Below are 18,662 nucleotides of genomic sequence, written 5' to 3' on the forward strand. Positions count from 1 at the left end.
ATTGAACAAATGCGAAGACCGAAGCGACCGCGGGCGATGCTTTTAGCCGACGCAGCCGACGCACCGTTTAAATACCGTGTTGGATGACAAATTACGTCCGTTCGGGCTATGTTAAAGTCTTGAAGATGCCTTTATTTGTTAAAGATGCCTTTATTTTACATCATTTGTTAAAGATGCCATTACATGCCCTTACGTGTACACACAGGAAAAGGCAAAACAAATAAACAAGGAACCGTTGTCCACGGTCAATCATGTACCGTAGCGCTGAGCTCCGAGAAGGATTACATGTCCTACGAATATCCGAGGGATGACGAACTCAAACAGTGCCGCCCGCGGTGCGCAACAACAGAAGCAAGCGCGCGGTCGCCGTCGACGGCCGCGTCACCCTTCCGACTGCGCTGCTGCCCAGCACCAGCAGACAAGCGCCGAAACTATACAAAACAAAGCGCCAACTAGCTAGCCGCCCGCCCGCTCACCCGCCCAGTGCTGACCCTTTCCACCACCCCTCTCCCCCCTCGGCCGGCCGGCAGCGGCAGCAGCACTCCCGTCGCCCGCCACGCCCGCATGGTCGCTGCCGGGCCCGAGATATGGTCGCCCCCTTCCCCCTCCTCCTCCTCGTCTTCTCCGCGCAGCTCCTGATCACCTCCGCCGCCGCCGCGTCGCCCCATGGACTCACCTCCCAAGGTATTACCAGAGCAGCACAGCCCCTGAACCATCGACCGGTCACGGAGCCCGGCCAGTCAATTATAATCTCGGGACGGACTTTCAGTTCTTGGTTTAGCCATGAACTGCATAGTGTGGTCTTTCTTGCTCCTGGTTTGTTCGACCAGCACGGTGTAAATTGGCTGAATCGGTGTAAATTGGCTGAATCGGTGCCAAATTACTTACTCTGCATGTGATTGATGTGACCAGCACGTTTAATTTTCCTCTTCACTGCCAAATCCGATGCTTGTGTTTCTTCTGACCTGATGTGGAGTTCTGCAGTTGATGTGGCGAAGCGACTCAAGGAGGAGCTATGGGAAACAAACCCAGGACATGAGATGCTCAAGTCATGGAATGGAGTAGACCCGTGCTCCCCATCTGCCTGGGAAGGCTTCTCTTGCCGATTACTAGATGATAACCAGCTCGTGGCTAAGCTGTAAGTGCCCATGGAATCGTGACAATGTTCACACCCGTCTTTTTTTTTTCCTTTTTTTTTACTGGAATCTATGTGCCTCTGTTTATTATTTTACCATATGAATTAAGATCCTATTTTGAGGCTGAGAGATGGTGCGCCATTGCCAATCTGATATAGGCTTGTGTCTGGACAGGAACTTTTCTTCCAAGGAACTTCAAGGGCCAATTCCCGCCGCCATCGGTAACCTGACGGAGCTAACTGAGATGTATGCTTCAGTGCCTGTTTTCTTTTTGAATGTTCAGTGCCTTGTTCTAGAGATTGTTCGTGTGTTCTTATTACTTGTGGATACAGTGATCTGCGGGTCAATAACTTCACGGGGTCTATTCCGGAATCTTTCTCTGCTCTCACTCACCTGCTGAAGCTGTAAGCATGTTTGTCTTGTTCCACTTCTCACCATAAAATGTGATTGTCGAGAACAAACTCACCCCGTGGCTTAGCCAGCCTGGGTTCTATCCTAAGCATCGCTCAAATTAAAATGTGATTGTACGGATCCAATCCACGCGCTTTCAGTTCAGACCATTCTGTTTCCATTCGATATGCTTGAATGCTTCTCATGTCATATGCACATCCAGTATAATTTCCTTGATAAAAATGGCCTGATCAAGCATGGTTGTCAATCCAGGTCAGTGAAGTGCAACCCCTTCTTGAGCAATCAGCTACCTGATGGCCTGTCTGCCAACCTGACTTTCAGGTGAGATTTCTATTCTGATGTTCAACTTGGCCTGGTACATGATTAACAGTAACATAATTCTGCTAAAATTCCTTTTTGAAAATTATCAAGCCATGGAGGCTGTGCTGCTGAAGAGTACAGTACTCCACCTGGAGCTGCCAATCAGAGAACATTCGTTGTTAGCGGTCTTGCTGGAGGATCTTTGGCGTGTACTTTTGCACTTGGATTGTTCTTTACTTGTTTCAACAAACGCGAACGGCGTTCTCAGAAATCAGATTGTGCTTCTACAACAAGTATGTCCCTGCTGCCACACATAGCTACAGTAGATATTGTGCACAACTGAGTGTGTAGTTAGTCCATGTTGCGCAACTCTTCATTTCGTCTGCATCACTGAGTTCATCTGTGCATGTGCATGTTATCAGAAACCTTTATTTTGGTGCTATGTTAGCTTCTTAGATTAATAAAATGAGGAAAATATGGAACAGGCAAATGAATGTTTTTCTTTATAATGGTCAATGCAGACCCTGTTTTCGAAGAACGCAGCATCCATATAACTACAAATCCTGCAGTACAACAGTTGTCCTACAAATCAATCCAGAGCGCAACAAATCACTTCAAGAAACTGATAGGAGGGGGTGGGTTTGGAGCTGTTTATCAAGGTACTCTAGCACATGGCCAACAAGTCGCAGTAAAAGTCCGTTCACCTGCATCGACTCAGGGAACACGCGAGTTTAACAATGAGGTAATGGCAGATTCTGCACACACCTCCATAAAGGAATCGTGCCGGCGATAGGTCGCTCTTATTTTTGTATACAAAAAATAGTGTTCAGGTTGCATAACACTCTTCTCATTGGTGATTATTCATAATCTATGCAAGCAGCGACCCTCATAAGCCCGCTTCATGATGTATGTCGCCCTTGCGTTGATGCCGTTTCAGTTACTTAGTAAGATTTGTATAGCTGCCGTGAGGTTTGGCAGGATTAGCGGCATGCCACTTGCATCCTTGTAACCTGTGATTTGGCCGGCGCCCCTAACATAAATGCTCAATTGCTCCAGTTAGTTTTTTTTTTACTCCCTCCATCACAGTTTATAAGACGTGCACGTGTATCTAGGTCGTCAATTTGACTTATATAAAATATATTGTTTAACATAAAAATTATATCATTAAAAAATAGAACATCTAAAGTTTCTAATGATATATTTTTTGTAATATATGCCTCTTATTAAGTTGGTCAAATTGACGACCTAGATACACGTGTCGGACTTATAAACTGAAACGGATGGAGTACTAAAATAATCGTTTTGCGTGCAAAGTTCCCCTAATGGCTGAATTTGTCAATTGACACAGTTTGCGCGCAAAGTTCCCCTAACGACTGTATTTTGTCGATTGACAGTTACGGCTACTTTCTACTGTGTGGCATGACAACTTGGTCCCTCTAATTGGCTATTGCTGTGAAAAGGATCAACAGATTTTGGTTTATCCACTCATGTCCAATGGCTCCCTACAGGATCGCCTCTACGGTATAAAGCTTTGTGAAGATTTAGATACTACTTTTTAACTTAAGATCCTTCTTTTCTGATTTATGTTTCATTTAGGTGAGGCATCAAAAAGAAAAGTTCTTGATTGGCCAACCAGAATATCAGTTTGCATTGGTGCTGCTAGAGGTTAGTGGTGTAGTTAATGTTTTCTTTTTTTTGGGGAAAAGTTCTTGATATTGTCTACAGTAACTAATTGTTCTTATGTAATTTACGGTCATTAAATGCTACTTTATCTTCATTCTTCCTGTTCAAATATTTTAACGTTGCAAGACTGCAAATGCTACTTTGGGGTTATTACAACTTAACATAAATTTGTTTCTTGTTCAGGACTAGTATATCTTCACAATTTTGCTGGCCGTTGCATCATACACAGAGATGTCAAGTCCAGCAACATTCTTCTGGATCACAGCATGTGTGGCAAGGTTGCCGACTTTGGGTTTTCCAAGTATGCGCCTCAAGAAGGCGACAGTATTGCATCAATGGAAGTGAGAGGCACCGCTGGATACTTGGATCCTGAGTAAGTTGCGCAGTTGGCAAAGTTGGTCTGTTTGAATGCAGAGTTGTAACCCATTGCCTCTGATTTTGTGGATCTTCCCTTTCTCGTAGGTACTATTCCACTCAGGTGTTATCGACGAAAAGCGACGTGTTCAGCTTCGGGGTGGTTCTCCTGGAAATCGTAACCGGAAGGGAGCCTCTTGACGTTCAGAGGCCTCGGAGCGAATGGAGCTTAGTCGAGTGGGTAAGTTTTCACTGCACGCCATCAGAAATTCAGAAGCCATGCAGTTTCATCTACAGCTGCTAGCACTAGTTATACTACACACATCTCACGCTTGTTCGATGAAAGCAATGGCTTCATTTTCATCATCAGCAGCAATCTTACAGTGATCTGGTCTCTGCTGTTACACAGGCAAAGCCGTACATACGGGACTTCAGGATCGAGGAGATGGTGGACCCTGGCATCAAGGGGCAGTACTGCTCGGAGGCCATGTGGAGGGTCCTGGAGGTGGCCACGGCGTGCACCGAGTCCTTCTCGACGTTCCGGCCGAGCATGGAGGACATCGCGCGGGAGCTGGAGGACGCGCTCATCATCGAGAACAACGCGTCCGAGTACATGAGGTCCATGGAGAGCACCGGCACCTTCGGCTCCAACCGCTACCTCTCCATCGACAGGAAGATGTTCGCGTCGGGCTCGGCCCGGATGGACCCGGCCAAGTTCGCGTCGGGCTCGGGCCGCATCGACGCCGGCAAAGGGCCTCTGCAGGCCATGCCTTCGCTTCCGAGGTAGCACCCCAGCTCTGCCTCCGTGATGTACTTACTGTATCATGTATGTATATGGTGGTCTCTCTCGACCCATGGTCCATGGATGTGATGGTTGGTTGCTGGAGAGTGAGGACACAGACGGAGTTTATACCCGTGGACGCCATGAATGGCCGAGGGGAGAGGAGGCTACACCTACACGACACGGGCCATGCAGTTGGTTACCACGGCAGTTTGCTGCGAGGAAAGTTTTCCCCTAGAGACAAAACACGGGCAGTTTTGCCGCCTGTAAAATTTGTATGTTGAATTCGATGCCTATATGTGCCACGCAACTATTCTTTGGTGGACTACTGTTGATGTATTCTTTGGCCAACTGCTCTATAAGGCAAGGCAGCATAAATTCATTATTTCAGACATTAAAATATGATATACAACATTTGGTGTATATCTGTTACTCTCTCCATTGAATTACACTAAATCCACACGTTTCATGATTTATTTCAACTTTTGTAGTGTTTGATCAAGAATTGGTCTTACGAAACATAGGTTTCACGACATAAAAGCAGTTGCCAAAAATACTCCTATTCTAGTTTTTCTCTAGAACTGGAGGAAGCATCAATACTAGTCGGGTGCGTTTCTCCTCAGCCAACATTCAAAGCCCGGTTACACAACCACTAAATGTTACAGAGCCAAAATAGTCACTACCAACAACTAAAACTAAAAGGGCAAAAGCTACAGGAATTTTGAACATTCTGAGAAAAGCACTAGCAATTAATTAATTAAATAAATATGCAATGAACATATCTGTTCTGCATTCTCCTTTTTGAATTACGGGACAAGGCAAGACTTCAAAATTCAGTTATACTATGGTTCTTATATGGGCACACCATTACGCAATTTTCTAGAAATTCCACATAATACAGGCAAAAAGAAAGGTAAAGAGTACAAGTATAACTCAGCAGAAAAATCTCCACAAATAAAACCAAGTAAAAGCTTCATGAGATGGCTTCCTAACAACGAGGGCATGATTCTTGCACTCGCCGCTTTCTTCCTCTTTTCTTCACTTCTGGTATCAAAAGGAATGGCAGCAAACATCCATCACATGTTAGTTCAGGATCATATGTTTTTGACAAGAATCAAGCCCAAACATCCGGAAATGCACAGAACTATAGCTGAAATTCACAATTATCTGTATAAGCTTTCTCCATTCGTTTCCCAACCCAAAACAGAAATTTGACAGATTGGCATCTGTGATCTTTTGCTTTCTGACCACAAGATCATGAAATTCTCTTAACCAGCAACAAATCCATTCTGTGAAGGTTGAATAATTCACTGCAATTGCTGCGCATGTAGCTCATTACTCGTTTTCATGCCATCTACAGAATGCCAGACAATCTCACGAGTTCCTTTATCGGTAGAGTTGTCTGCCCCAAACAACTCAAGAGTCCCTTTTTCATTGGAGTTATTTGAGGGGGCGCTGTGAAGTATTTGATACTGATTATTACTCATGCGCCATTCATTGATTGTGATGGCTTGGTCAGTAAAATGAGAACCACTCCCGACGCCATCAGAAGGAAATGGAACTGCAACATCAGTTGATCTTCGTGGTCGTCGGACAGGTCTGCTGCTCCTGCTAGAAGATGGGAAATTTCCCTCCCCACCTTTCTGCTTCCCCATAAAGCCACATGCAAGAGCTTCCAGAGCTCGGGATGTTAGCGGGCGGCTTCTGGTACTCTGCCTCCTCGAGTTGAAGGAAAGCTCCTCGCTCAAGATTGCATTACTAGAGGTATTGATATCTGGAAGGCAGTCGTCTGCCTCCTTGGTTTCTGAGGGATGCATAGGTATGTCCATGATTAGAGCCCTATTATCAGATGGAGGTTGGATATAACTTGTAGTCGACTCATAATCAGAAGGCATTTGAGGGATATTCAGATCAATAACATGCTTACGTTGGGCTTTTTCCTTGTAAACCACTTCAACATTAGGGGGCACATTGTGAAGCTGTCCGCAATATGTGTGATTGCTATCAGCGCCAAAGGTTATGTTGGTTGATGAGCTTGAAATTGTGTTCCATACAAAAGGGTTGGTCCCTGCACTTGCTTCGTTTGCTTTAGGCACAGGTTGCACTGGGGTGTCAGCTTGCTTTCCATAATGTCTTTTATTGGCAGCAGTAGCTTTGCGACCAGTTCTTTCATTCTTGGAAGAAACTAACCTTCTTCTCTTTGGCATAGGTGCTAAGAAAACTTGAGGTTCAGGATTTACTCTTGGATCAAACTGAAAATTAATTTCAGTTGAAGAATTAGTAGCATGTGCCCTCTGATTACCAACAGGAAGAACTGTTGCAGTTGAAGAGCAGACATTATTCATTGTGCCAACACATTGATCAACTGAAATGTGACCATTGAATCTGCCTGGAAAGGAAGAAATCTTATGCATTACATCAGCATCCATCTTATCAGCAGCTTGGGGAATGCTTTTTCTCTCCTTGCTAGCACAGCTTGCATCAGTTTTCCTCTGATTGGTATCCAGATCTTCATAAGGTTCAGAACTGTCTTCTGAATCTGAGTGTTCTTCTGAATTCACACTGACAGAATCACCTGAATGCGGTGAAGAACTGTAGCCATGACCGGCATCTGTAGGTAGATTTCTTAGTGACCTTACCTTACATGGTTCTTCCCCTTGAACCAAACTAGTGTCCACCACCGTAAATTTCATAAGCTCGGGGGAACACCCTGGTTCACTGGGCCGGATATAGGAAGCAGATTTCTTGTCAACAAGTGTGCTTTTGTCAGGTTCAACATCATTGATCCATCCAATTGCAAGCTTACTGTCACCTCCATTATTACCACCTTCAACTCCGAACTCAAGCAGCCTCGGATCAGATGCAACTTTTCTCAAGACATCGCTAACAGAATCGAAGTAATGATTTCCTTTGACGAGTTTCTTTCTGGAAAATTTCTTTACACCTGGGATGAGGAAGACCAAGGCATGCTTACCGACTAATAAGGAATCTTTAGGCTGCTGGGAGTGCCACCCTCTCGCAAGTAAGCGAGGCCAGACAGCTTCCCAAAATAGATCATTAGATTTCGCCTTGCTTAGTCTGAAATCACCAGTCAAATATTTTATGATTTCTCCAGAAGAAAGCGATGAGCAAGCCTTGCCAATAGGTATTTCTGCACGGGATGGAATAGCATGTTTTCTACTAGGATCTAATGCAAATCCAGTCAAGTCATACTTTCCCTTGCCAATTCCAACTGCTTCTATAAGAACCTGTGCACCAACAGTGGACCTTAAGCATAAAATAAACTGCTCAAAATCAGATGTCCCCTCATTGAATGTCTTGAAGACCTACAAACGGTGATATATAATTGTCAGCCTCTTGAAAAACTAGCAGGAGCATAAACTGGTATTGGTCAACATTAATGCAAAGACATGCTATGCAAAAATACAGGAGCATCCTACAGAAAATAAGTAAGACAACGACAACGATAACAACAGAATTAAGTAGAGGTGAACAAGTATACAAAATTCCGGGACTTTTTCAAAAGCAGAACAGATATGATTGTAATGATCGTACCATGGAAAAATATTGTGACCGTGTTCAAGAAAGGAAGCCCATCCCAAAACATTGGCTTTCCATGTGCTAATGGCTTTATTCGCTATATTCCTATCTATCATTCTAGAAATTTATAATACAGTAAAAGAAGAGGAACAAAAAGGAGGAAATTAAAGTTCAACACACCTCGAGCAAAGGATCTTGAACTTCCCTTGCTACGCCAGCAAGCAAACGCGACAACAGTTCCTGCTGTCTGGAACCAGAAAATATACGTAACCCAAGTATACATCTCCTGCTTCTTACTTTTCTACATGCAGACCATCGTTTATATGCATCAGACTTAAAAAATTCTCCATAGTAGTATGATAGAACCTCTCCCATGGTCTTGCTCTTTATAAATTTTGTCACCTGAACAAGATTTTTGCCAAAAATGTAGAGACCAAGAAGAAAAATCTGTTCCTCTTCAACAGACCAGAAGTATCTTGGCATTCCAGGCAATGGACTATAATCAGTGACTTCCCTCTTTGCACAAGAACAGCTTAAGACTTCACTTTTCGGCAAGCAGTACATATCTTGCCCAGCATATTTTGAGAATTTCTCACCATGATCATCATGTTCAACTTTACTGCACAGACACTCTGGATAAACGCTGTGCTGAGGTAAAGTTCTTGGGATAATTGCAGTGATGTGGCTGTTATGATCATCTTCTGAAGCACACAAAGTGTGTCCTGAAAATTCCCTGCGCTCTCCTTTCACAAGAGTGCTTGTATTTGGGGTCCATGTGACTGGAATAGTTAATCCAACTACTACAGGATACTCAAAACCAAACATTCTGCTACCATCAACTGGCAAAGACCTTAATTTCATGCGTTCCTCTTCTGTTAATAGATTTGGAACTTCCACCTGGTATTCATCCCCCACACGAGGGTATACTCGTGTATCTTCATTGACTTCATCTGGACATATGGGCTCTAGAAAATGTGGCTGCTCAACAAGCATCTCTACAGGACTCCCTTCATTATCCTTGATTTCAATAGGATCCATCTGACACACACAAAAAGAAAAGAAAGAGGGGGGGGGGGGGGGGGGTAAGATTGGGATCCATGATATGTAAACACATAGCTCTGATATAATATATATATTTATATATATACATGAACGAACAGATTTACCAGATATTCTTCTCCGTTCTTGATTTCAAGATAATTCATCTGTAACATAGCAAAGAACACAGAGCATATTAGTCCATGTTTTGTCAATCCACCATGAATATAATCTGAACAGAAGAACATAAACCTAGGATAAATCTGCAATATACTTTGCATGAAGATAAGAAGGGAAATAGTCTTACTGCAAAAGTTGGCGGATATAAAATTGGCTTTAGCCAGACCAAAAATTTCAAGACAACTTGTGTCTTAGTATTCACAGATATGCTGCACAAAAGAAGTGTATAGCAGTTAAGCTGTTTATTGGAGCATAGTGAATCAAGTACTACTAGAACTATTGAGAAACTTATTTACCAGCTGTACAAAATATGCCAAAAAAGTAGCTGTTCAAACTAATAAAGTTAACAGTAACAACTATGTACCTAGCTAGAAGCCTAGAAGGAAAACTACTTTGATACAAGTATCAATTGATTTCAACTAGTTTCCTGAGACAAATGAGGCCAAGGTGAGTTTGGACAATGACCACCCCAAGACCTGACTAAAACTTAGTAGCTGATAACAGTATTGCACAAAAGTCAAAACACGAAGTGCAGAACATGCAGAGAATATAGAATAGTAAACACATGAGCTCTTTAGGGTGTGTATGCTCATGTGTGGGAAAAAGCACTTGCACATTTCCGAAATTTAAGTATAAAATCATATGTGCACATTGTACAAATATATGTGTACCAGGCTATAGCAAATAATTGAGTAAAAAATATGTATATTTCTGAGCTGTATAAGAAATGTACATGCATAGTTGATATACATTTTTGTACAGATAATAAACTGTCATGTTTGGCACAAGGTTTTGCTAGCACACATCTTTTTGCACAATTTAGAGATACTTTTTTCGCAATTTGTGAAAATGTGGGAGTACCTTTTTCAAGCTAATAGATGAGGATGCACATGGATGCCGAAAATCCTCACCCAGAAAGCTACAATAGAAAGAATACAGTAAGAATGAGTTATTGCATGAACCAGGTGATATTCGGTAATATGCCAAAGACATTGTTTAAAGTCTTTAACAGATTATCTTTTTGCATTGTATGAAACAAAATTGGACAAGGAAACATGGGCCAAGAACAAACAAGTGTTTATTACGCTGATATCTCGTGGTTCTAAAAAATCCTGCAGATTGTTTCCATGACAGTTGGGGGTTCTAGTCCAACAAATCATCCCATATATATGGAATACTATCAAGTGGTACTACTCCATACACAGTAAATAAATTCACAACAAACTAAAATGGACCATTGCTCGTGAGGATGTCGACAGGGGACCTCTGGCTGGAGAACGCCACACGGGAGATCAGAAACAGTTGCATTGGAACGGTGTATGTAACTCGCAACACATATGCTAACGCATAACTTAGTTACCTTTTCCACTAGAGTTTTAGTTAAAATGTTTGTCTTGGGGACCTCTTGAATACCGACCTACATTTAAAAGTGTTGTTATCATTGAAACTGGCTGCAGGGCAACCATCTGCTAGCGTCATGTTGAACTATAGCAACATCAGCTGCCAACTGCGGAGCTCCAAGTGGCCAAGCAGATCATTCCTCCCATATTTAAACTGTAACTTTGTGTTTGAGGAACTGGCTCACCTACAACTGAACGGGAAAAGAAAAGTAACTCATTTGCCTAAAACCTACAGATGCTAAATTTGTTAGCTTGTTGTGTCATATGTAGCGCATAGAAAATTCAGGAGTTTGTCGCAGCCTGAAAAAGTGACAGAAGTTTCTAAAACTAACTGAATCAAGTACTACTAGAATTGTTCATAAAATTAGAAGTTATAACTCCCAAGCTAGCAAGAAGGCAAACTATTCAAGTACAAGTACCAATGGATTCAACCAGTTTTTCTGACTGGAATATGGCACAGGAAACAAAATTTAGGCATGAGTCTGGACCACCTACAATGACCAGAACTTAACAGCTGATAACAGCATAGCTCAAACACTCATATACGGAAGTGCGGAACACAGAGAGAGTAGAAGCCACAGTTTAGGGAACAGAAGTCACAATGATCATTGCACGGACATTCCAACGGGTATTACGTCAAAGACATCATGCAAAAAGTAGTATTAGAACATTGCTTTGTATTTCAGTGCATGGTTCTAAAAATCCTGGGGGTTGAGCCCACAAAAATTGAGGCTCCAAGAAACCATACAACAATTGAGGCTCCGACAAACCATACAACAATTTAGGCTCCAACATTATAGAGAGTACTCGGTTAATATCAAGTTGTATACTCTTCTGTTGATATTGCTCCTGGCAGTTGTTTGAACTTATGGTGTCTGAATGTCTAATTTACCAATGGTTACTTTATTAACATGTAGTTTTGAATTACACACTTGCTAGGAAACAGATAAAAACTCCCCCAAAATGAGCACCAAGGATGACAAGGGTTTAAAAGTCCAGCAAATATAATGTGTATAAAAGCATAAACTACTTCTGCATTCAAACATTTCTCACTCTAAAATCCAAATCTAGGCGGTATTACTGCGACGAAGCCAAACCCAAAAAAGTTTTTTTTTTCAACAACGGCTGCAATTTGCAAGTCACCTCGCCCACCAACATTTTTACTAACACTTAACAGCAATTACAGGATATGCTCGATCCACACCGGTCAGCATCCCAGAAAAAAAAAAGAGGGGGAAGTGAGAAAAAAGTGCACCCGCAATTTGGGTTCAAAGTCATAGACGGTCAACTGAGATCGATCTCGCGCGCCGAAAAACAGAAGACATAATCCAGCCACGGGTGGGTGGATCGGATTAGTACAGCACCACGCAGCTAGCAAATCTCCGTGTTACCAACTGACGAGGAGATAAAGGAAAAAGATTTGGATTGGATTGCACGCACGCAGGCAGCAACGAAAGGATCCATGGAACCGTGGGCGTATGGACGGATGGATCGGGTAAGCACAGTGCCACGCAGCTGACAATCCATCGGACGGAGTTAGGCGCGCTTACCAAGAAGAGAGGCCAATCTCACGGCTGGGATGGATCTCCACTGCACGCCACGCCTCGCCAGCCCACAGTCCTACGGCGGGGAGCAGCGGGATGACGAGGCGACTACGAGCCGCGAGCTCCTGCGAGGCGGCGAGCGTGGCTGTGTGGAATGGAAGGAGTGGGAGAATGGAGGCGCTGGCGTTGGCGAGGACGACGGTGTGTGAGGGGTGCGTTGTTGAGACCAACGGAGGATGCAGGGGTAGAGCCATACAGGTGGCCTAAGCCGGGCCCGGACCGGGCCGGGCCGGGCTGACCGGAGACGCCCACCGTCGGTACGGGTCGCTCTCACACACACACGCACACAGACCTTTGGTCGGATTCGTGCTACTGCCTCGCCGAGACGAATCGAGGAGGCTTCCGATGGCTAGCTGACGATGATTTTGCGCTCTTGATGATAATGAGGTGGAAAGTTTGACACTTCCGAAATTGGAGAAATTTTCCAGCGTGACACCAAATGCGAGAGCTTGAAAGGGAAAAGTTATAGGGTCTGAATCAGAAATGTTATGCACCAATCATGATCCAGCTGTTACCACGCTCCTTTTTTTGTTTCTTTATATATATATATATATATATATATATATATATATATATAAGCAAGCTGTTACCAGTCACCACACCACGCTCTTGTCCGTGGATTTTGTGGCATCGATTTAGAGATGCGTGCATTATGTGTTGTTAAGCAAGGGCTAATATGTGTCCATAGATTCCTAATCACTCTACTCGCAATTACGAACCTAGTAGGCCTTAAAATAGGGATGGGACATCTATTTACGCAATGTTGTCCCCGCTTTCTCTTCTTTCAGTATAGCATGCGAGAATACGACAAACAAAAAAAATCGGACTTCAAATTTATTGGTAATAGTATCTTGCAACCAAAATTCCGATCAAAAATATATCTTGTAATAGAAATAGGACGGGTCGTGAGCCGTCAGATTTGCCTTATCGAGCCAACCATTGTAACACGTGCCTTGTTGTAAAATTATTTCTATAACACGAATCTTGTTGCATATTTTTTTGTAAAAAAAGTACAACTGAGGTTTTGTTGCATGTTTTTGTAACTACGGTTTTGTTACAGAATTTTTCCGCAATGAAGGATTTGTTGCAAAACATAGACTCATCATAAACAATTGCAATATTGTACATGTTTCAGAAACACAGTCTATGTTATAGAAGTGCGTTCAACGAAGAACGGTATGCAGGCCCTCATTTGAACATATGTCATGCAGGGAAAGTGGCGGACGCAGCCACCGCGATTCGTCAGGTGATGGTAAGCTTTTAACTGTCGGACCACATCGTTTTTGCAATAAAACCGAGCGCACTCGATGCCTTCCGTTTTAGATCGTGTGGCTCGTATTGTTCACGATTGATTTCGTTCGTGGGTGACGCGTCCAGGCGCCGTGGGTAGTGGGCCATTCGGTATGCATGGACGTTTTCGTCCAGCCGTTTAGTGTAGGACTGGTGAGCCACAGCGAAGCACCCCACGGGGAACCAATCGTCGCAAGTCGTTCCATTTCATTTAGTTCCACTCGTCGTCTTCAATTTCAGGGGTGCACATGTTTGAGTTTTGGAAACCACGTTGTACTTCCTTCATTTCTCTCTTGTTCTCTTCTTCTCGGCGATTGTTCTTCTTCTTTGCGGCGGTCGACGGTGGATCGTCGGTGAGCTCGCATTCCGAATCCTTGTCGTAGTTGATTTGTTGAGGAGGGAGGGCGCGGGGGTGCTCATGGGCGGCAGGATCCGCATGTTTGTGGCTTATTTTGTGTAGTTGTTATGTCAGTTCACAAAGAGGATCCACTTGTTGGTTGAGTTTAATGTGTGCCGGATGGTGGTGATTTTGCAATGCGACGGAAATTAGCACATTTCCCCTTGCGTTGTTGTTGTGGGTCAACCATTTGATGTTGAATTTGTGTCAGATTGATAGGTGTTTAGTTTTAGCGTAGGGTTTTGGGTAGGTTTTTTTGTGCAAAATTCAACACTAGTCTTTGCGTCGTGTTTGGTCGATCCACTAGTTTGACTACATGAATTGCGTCATGATAACCCATAAATGTAGGTAATCGTTGTAGCCTTTTTCAATAAATAAGAGTGTCGAACCCAACGAGGAGATAAAGGTATAATTAATATTCTCGTAAGTTCTATTGACCATCCGATACAAATTTACGTATGATAACACTTATTTTACCTAGAACAAATATGAAACTATTTTCTAGAAACAAAACTAGAAGTACTTAGTATGTGTAATAGATGGTTTTGCAAGAAAATAAAGAGCAAGTAAATAAAAGTTAAGAGTTGTTTACACAAAGATTAATTAAGTTGGTTGTTTAGTAGAAAGTTTTTTTATAACACAAAAGAAGGATTTGTCTCTAGGCAATCTATAACTAGATCAGTGATCATTTATTACAGTTTTATACGAGAGAGAGCCATACGCTAACATGTTTTCCGTACTTGGATCACATGCACTAAAATTGAAATTCTAGAAAGCATCCGCAACTACTAAAGATCACTAAGGTAAAACCCAACCATAGAATTAATGCATCAAGTCCTCTTTACTCCCATACACAACAACCCCCATACTCGGGTGTAAGCTTCTGTCACTCTAGCCACCCACTATAAGTGAATCATGAACGTATTGCAACACCCTTCAGCAGGAATTCCCCCACATGTGTGCGACACGTGAGGCACTTTAGAACAGCACCAAAATAAAACATACAACTCAAACCAATCACGATCATTAATCAACCCATAGGACAAAAGAAACATACTCAAACATCATAGGATAGCAACACATCATTGGATAATAGTATATAGCATTAAGAACCATGTTCAAGTAGAGATTACAACTGGGAAATGAGGAGTTACACCGCTGCATAGAGTGGGAAAAGTTGGTGGTGACGGTGGCGAAGTTGTTGGTGTAGATCGTCGTCACGATGGTTGCCCCGGTGGTGCTCCGGCGCCACCGGGGGAGAGAGCCCCCTCCTTCTTCTTCCTTGGTCTCCCCCTAGATGGGAGGAGAGTTTCCCCTCTGGTCCATGTCCGCCATGGCTCCCGGAGAGCAAGAGATCCTCCGAGATTGGATCGCTCTCTCTATTTTTCTCCTGTTTTCGTGACTGTTTTTGACACCTTCACCGTTTCTTAAATATCCGGAGATCCGTAACTCCGATTAGGCTGAAATTTTGAGGGGATTTTATCAGGAAATTATCTTTCTTGCGGCAAAAGAAGGGCTCCAACCAACTTACGGGATGGCCCAAAGCCATTAGGGCATGACCACCCCCCTTGTCGTGCCTTGTTGTCTTGGAAGCACCTCGGGCACTGTGTTGTGTCGATTCTTCTTCCCAAAGTTCACATATATTCCAAAAAAAATCTCTGTAATTTTTTTATCACGTTTGAACTTCATTTGATATGGATTTTCTGTGAAACAAAAAACACAAAAAACAGGGACTCGCACTGGCACTGGATAAGTAAGTTAGTCCGAGAAATAATATAAATGTTGCTAAAAGTATATGAAAGTTGTAGAATATTGGCATAAAACAATCAAAAAGTATAGATATGACGGAGATGTACCAACATCCCCAAGCTTAATTCATCCTCGTCCTTGAGTAGGTAAACGATGAAAAAGATATTTTTTATGTGAATGCTACCTAACATAATCTTGGACAAATGCTACTCGTGGCATGAATATTAAGATACAAGTGATTCAAGGCAATAGTATATCATTTGACAATAAAGACATCCATACTCAGGTTTACTAGCAAATAATCATGTCCTTTCAAAATAAAAATGCTAAAGAACGCTATCCCTACAATATCATATATCATGTCATGCTTAGTCTTCGTAGCATAAAGTATAAATCATGAGCACCCCGGTGTCAAACCAAGCAATTGGATCCTACTTTTTAACACGCTTCAGCATTTTATACCTCACTCAATACACGAGCATGAACCGTGGACATAGCATATAGGTGGAATAGAGTATGGTGGTAGGTTTAAAAGGAGTAAAAGTGGAGAAGAAAGTCTCGCACCAACTAGGCAGAGTAACGGGCTATGGAGATGCCCATCAATCGATATCAATGGGAGGAGTAGGGATTGCCATGCGATAGATGCACTAGAGCTATAAGTGTATGAAAGCTCAACTGAAGCTAAGTGGGTGTGAATCCAACTTGCTTGCTCATGAAGACCTCCGGCATTTGAGGAAGCTTGTCATCGGAATATACAAGCCAAGTTCTATAATGGAAAATTCCCACTAGCATATGAAAATGCCAAAACATGAGACTCCCTATATGAAAAACATGGTGCTACTTTGAAGCACAAGTGTGGAAAAAGAGGTAGTAGCACTATCCCTTCTCTCTTTTCTCTCATTTCTCTTATTTATTTTTCTTTTTTTTCTTTATTTTTTCGTCCGTAGTCACATCCCGACTTGTGGGGGAATCATTGTCTCCGTCATCCTTTCCTCACTAAGACAGTGCCCTAATAACGAATAGCATCACACTTTTATTTACTTGCAACTCGATATTAAAAACTACTAAATAATATGACTCTATATGATGCCACTCGCAATGTACCAGGATGTGCAATGATCTAGTGTAACATGTATAATAATGATGAATGGTGGCTTTGTCACAAATGCTATGTTAGCTACATGATCATGCAAAGTAATATGAAAATGAGTACACTAGTCATATGATGTACCCGTGGAAGTTGCATGGCAATATATCTCGGAATGGTTATGGAAATTCCATGATAGATAGGTATGGTGGATTATGTGCAACAGAGCGTATCATGTCACTTGGTTTGTATGTAGCGGTGAAGTTTGCACCAATCTTCGAGGTGAGAATGGGCAATGCACTATACCGAAGAGGTTAGCAAATATGAGGTGGTGAGAGTGCGTACATCCATGGATTCACATTAGTCATAGAGAACTCACATACTTATTCCAATGTTTTATTAGCTCTCACGAAGCAAAGTACTAATTCCATGCCCATAGGGAGGAAGTTGGTAGGAGTTAACCATTGTGCGCCCCTGATAATAATAGCACAAAGGATTTCAATCAAGGATAAATTATGCTCCAACTTCATTGCATAAATAGAGACAATGTGTGCATGCTTCGGGAACCACAAACCTTAACACCGATATTCCTACTAATCCACAATCATCCACTCATGCACCCACATATTACTATCTTAATGTCACAAAACTATTGCGAGGAATCAAACATATCATATTCAATGATCCACAAGTTCTATGTAGGATTTTATGACTAACCATGTGAATGACCAATTCTTGTTAACTCTCTAAATAGGTATAAGTGAGGCATGAAATTTTAATTTCTTTAAACAAAAGACCGCACTCTAATAAATATAAATGAAACAAAAGAGCATTCTACAAATAACGGTTTTCTATATGTAGAGAAACAAGCATCCAACTTCAAATGATATAAGTGAAGCACATGAAGCATTCTATAAATCCATACTCAAAAGATATAAGTGAAGTGCAAAGAGTATTCTAGAAATCAACTTTGGATTTTCCCATACCAGCATGGTGCATTTCTAAAAGAAAAATAAAAGGCACGCGATGCTCCAAGAATTTACACATATCATGTGAACAAAACAGAAACCGATACATGCCGATAATTATTGAAGAAGAAAGATGGGATGCCTCCCGGGCATCCCCAAGCTTAGGCACTTGAGTCTTATTGAATATTTACTTAGGGTGCTTTGGTCATACCCAAGCTTGAACTCTTGTCTCTCCTTATTCTTCTCATACTGATACCTCCTCGATCTTCGAACACTTCATCCACACAAAACTTGACATAACTTTTATTAGAAAGGTTAATACATATAACATCAAATCTCATCATTTGTATAATTATAATCCAACATTAAATATTGTATGTTATCACAATTCTATGGCTCCCAAGTCAATAGGGCTCAACAAGAACTCAAACATAAGCATACAAACCAACTATAACGACAATTTGTGAAAAACGGGACAATCTCTAAAGGTGCAGATGAAACACATACTTCTTTAACTCGGAAAATTCTGAAACATGAGTACATGTAAAACAAATTGCATAATAGTACTGTGTAAATTTTCATAACTTTTTGATTTTTGAGTAAAATAGGAAAAATCAAACACTATAGCCAAAGTTTTTGTTTTTGCACACCACATATCAAACAAGGAATTTAAACATCCTAAATGTAAATATTGGCACATTATTTTTATAATACAATGGATTTGTACAATGGGATAACTATTTT

General features: G+C 42.0%; 2 protein-coding genes across 3 annotated transcripts; one reads left to right on the forward strand and one right to left on the reverse strand.

The window, feature by feature from the left end:
* Positions 1-339: 339 nt before the first annotated feature.
* LOC123425654 (nodulation receptor kinase-like) lies at positions 340-5,088 on the forward strand. 2 transcript variants are annotated; one of them, XM_045109354.1, is made up of 12 exons: positions 449-684; positions 985-1,138; positions 1,311-1,382; positions 1,469-1,540; positions 1,800-1,868; positions 1,959-2,140; positions 2,369-2,589; positions 3,242-3,368; positions 3,444-3,512; positions 3,714-3,903; positions 3,993-4,125; positions 4,294-5,088. In XM_045109354.1, the coding sequence occupies exons 1-12, from the start codon at positions 588-590 to the stop codon at positions 4,669-4,671; spliced, it is 1,764 nt and encodes a 587-aa protein (XP_044965289.1). In that variant the 5' UTR covers positions 449-587; the 3' UTR covers positions 4,672-5,088. The 2 variants fall into 2 exon arrangements, with proteins under 2 accessions (XP_044965290.1, XP_044965289.1); XM_045109355.1 differs by lacking the exon at positions 1,469-1,540 and having other exon boundaries at positions 340-684.
* Positions 5,089-5,490: 402 nt separating this feature from the next.
* On the reverse strand, positions 5,491-12,756 carry LOC123425653. Its single transcript, XM_045109353.1, has 6 exons — positions 12,374-12,756; positions 10,285-10,342; positions 9,551-9,632; positions 9,372-9,410; positions 8,386-9,243; positions 5,491-7,991 (listed from the first exon to the last, which is right to left on the reverse strand). Exons 4-6 carry the CDS (start codon positions 9,408-9,410, stop codon positions 5,973-5,975), a joined length of 2,916 nt encoding a protein of 971 aa, XP_044965288.1. The 5' UTR covers positions 9,551-9,632; positions 10,285-10,342; positions 12,374-12,756; the 3' UTR covers positions 5,491-5,972.
* Between the last annotated feature and the right edge of the window lie 5,906 nt (positions 12,757-18,662).

The sequence above is a fragment of the Hordeum vulgare genome, chromosome 2H (genome assembly GCF_904849725.1).
Source record: "Hordeum vulgare subsp. vulgare chromosome 2H, MorexV3_pseudomolecules_assembly, whole genome shotgun sequence".
Taxonomy (NCBI): Eukaryota; Viridiplantae; Streptophyta; class Magnoliopsida; order Poales; family Poaceae; genus Hordeum; species Hordeum vulgare.

Coding starts and splice junctions, on each gene's coding strand:
- LOC123425653 (XM_045109353.1), bottom strand. CDS start 9,410: ATGAATTATCTTGAAATCAAGAACGGAGAAGAATATCTG. Junction 9,244..9,371: donor AGAACGGAGAAGAATATCTG/GTAAATCTGTTC, acceptor TGTGTGTGTCAG/ATGGATCCTATTGAAATCAA. Junction 7,992..8,385: donor TTCAAGATCCTTTGCTCGAG/GTGTGTTGAACT, acceptor CACCGTTTGTAG/GTCTTCAAGACATTCAATGA.
- LOC123425654 (XM_045109354.1), top strand. CDS start 588: ATGGTCGCCCCCTTCCCCCTCCTCCTCCTCGTCTTCTCCGCGCAGCTC. Junction 1,383..1,468: donor CTGACGGAGCTAACTGAGAT/GTATGCTTCAGT, acceptor TTGTGGATACAG/TGATCTGCGGGTCAATAACT. Junction 2,141..2,368: donor AGATTGTGCTTCTACAACAA/GTATGTCCCTGC, acceptor TGGTCAATGCAG/ACCCTGTTTTCGAAGAACGC.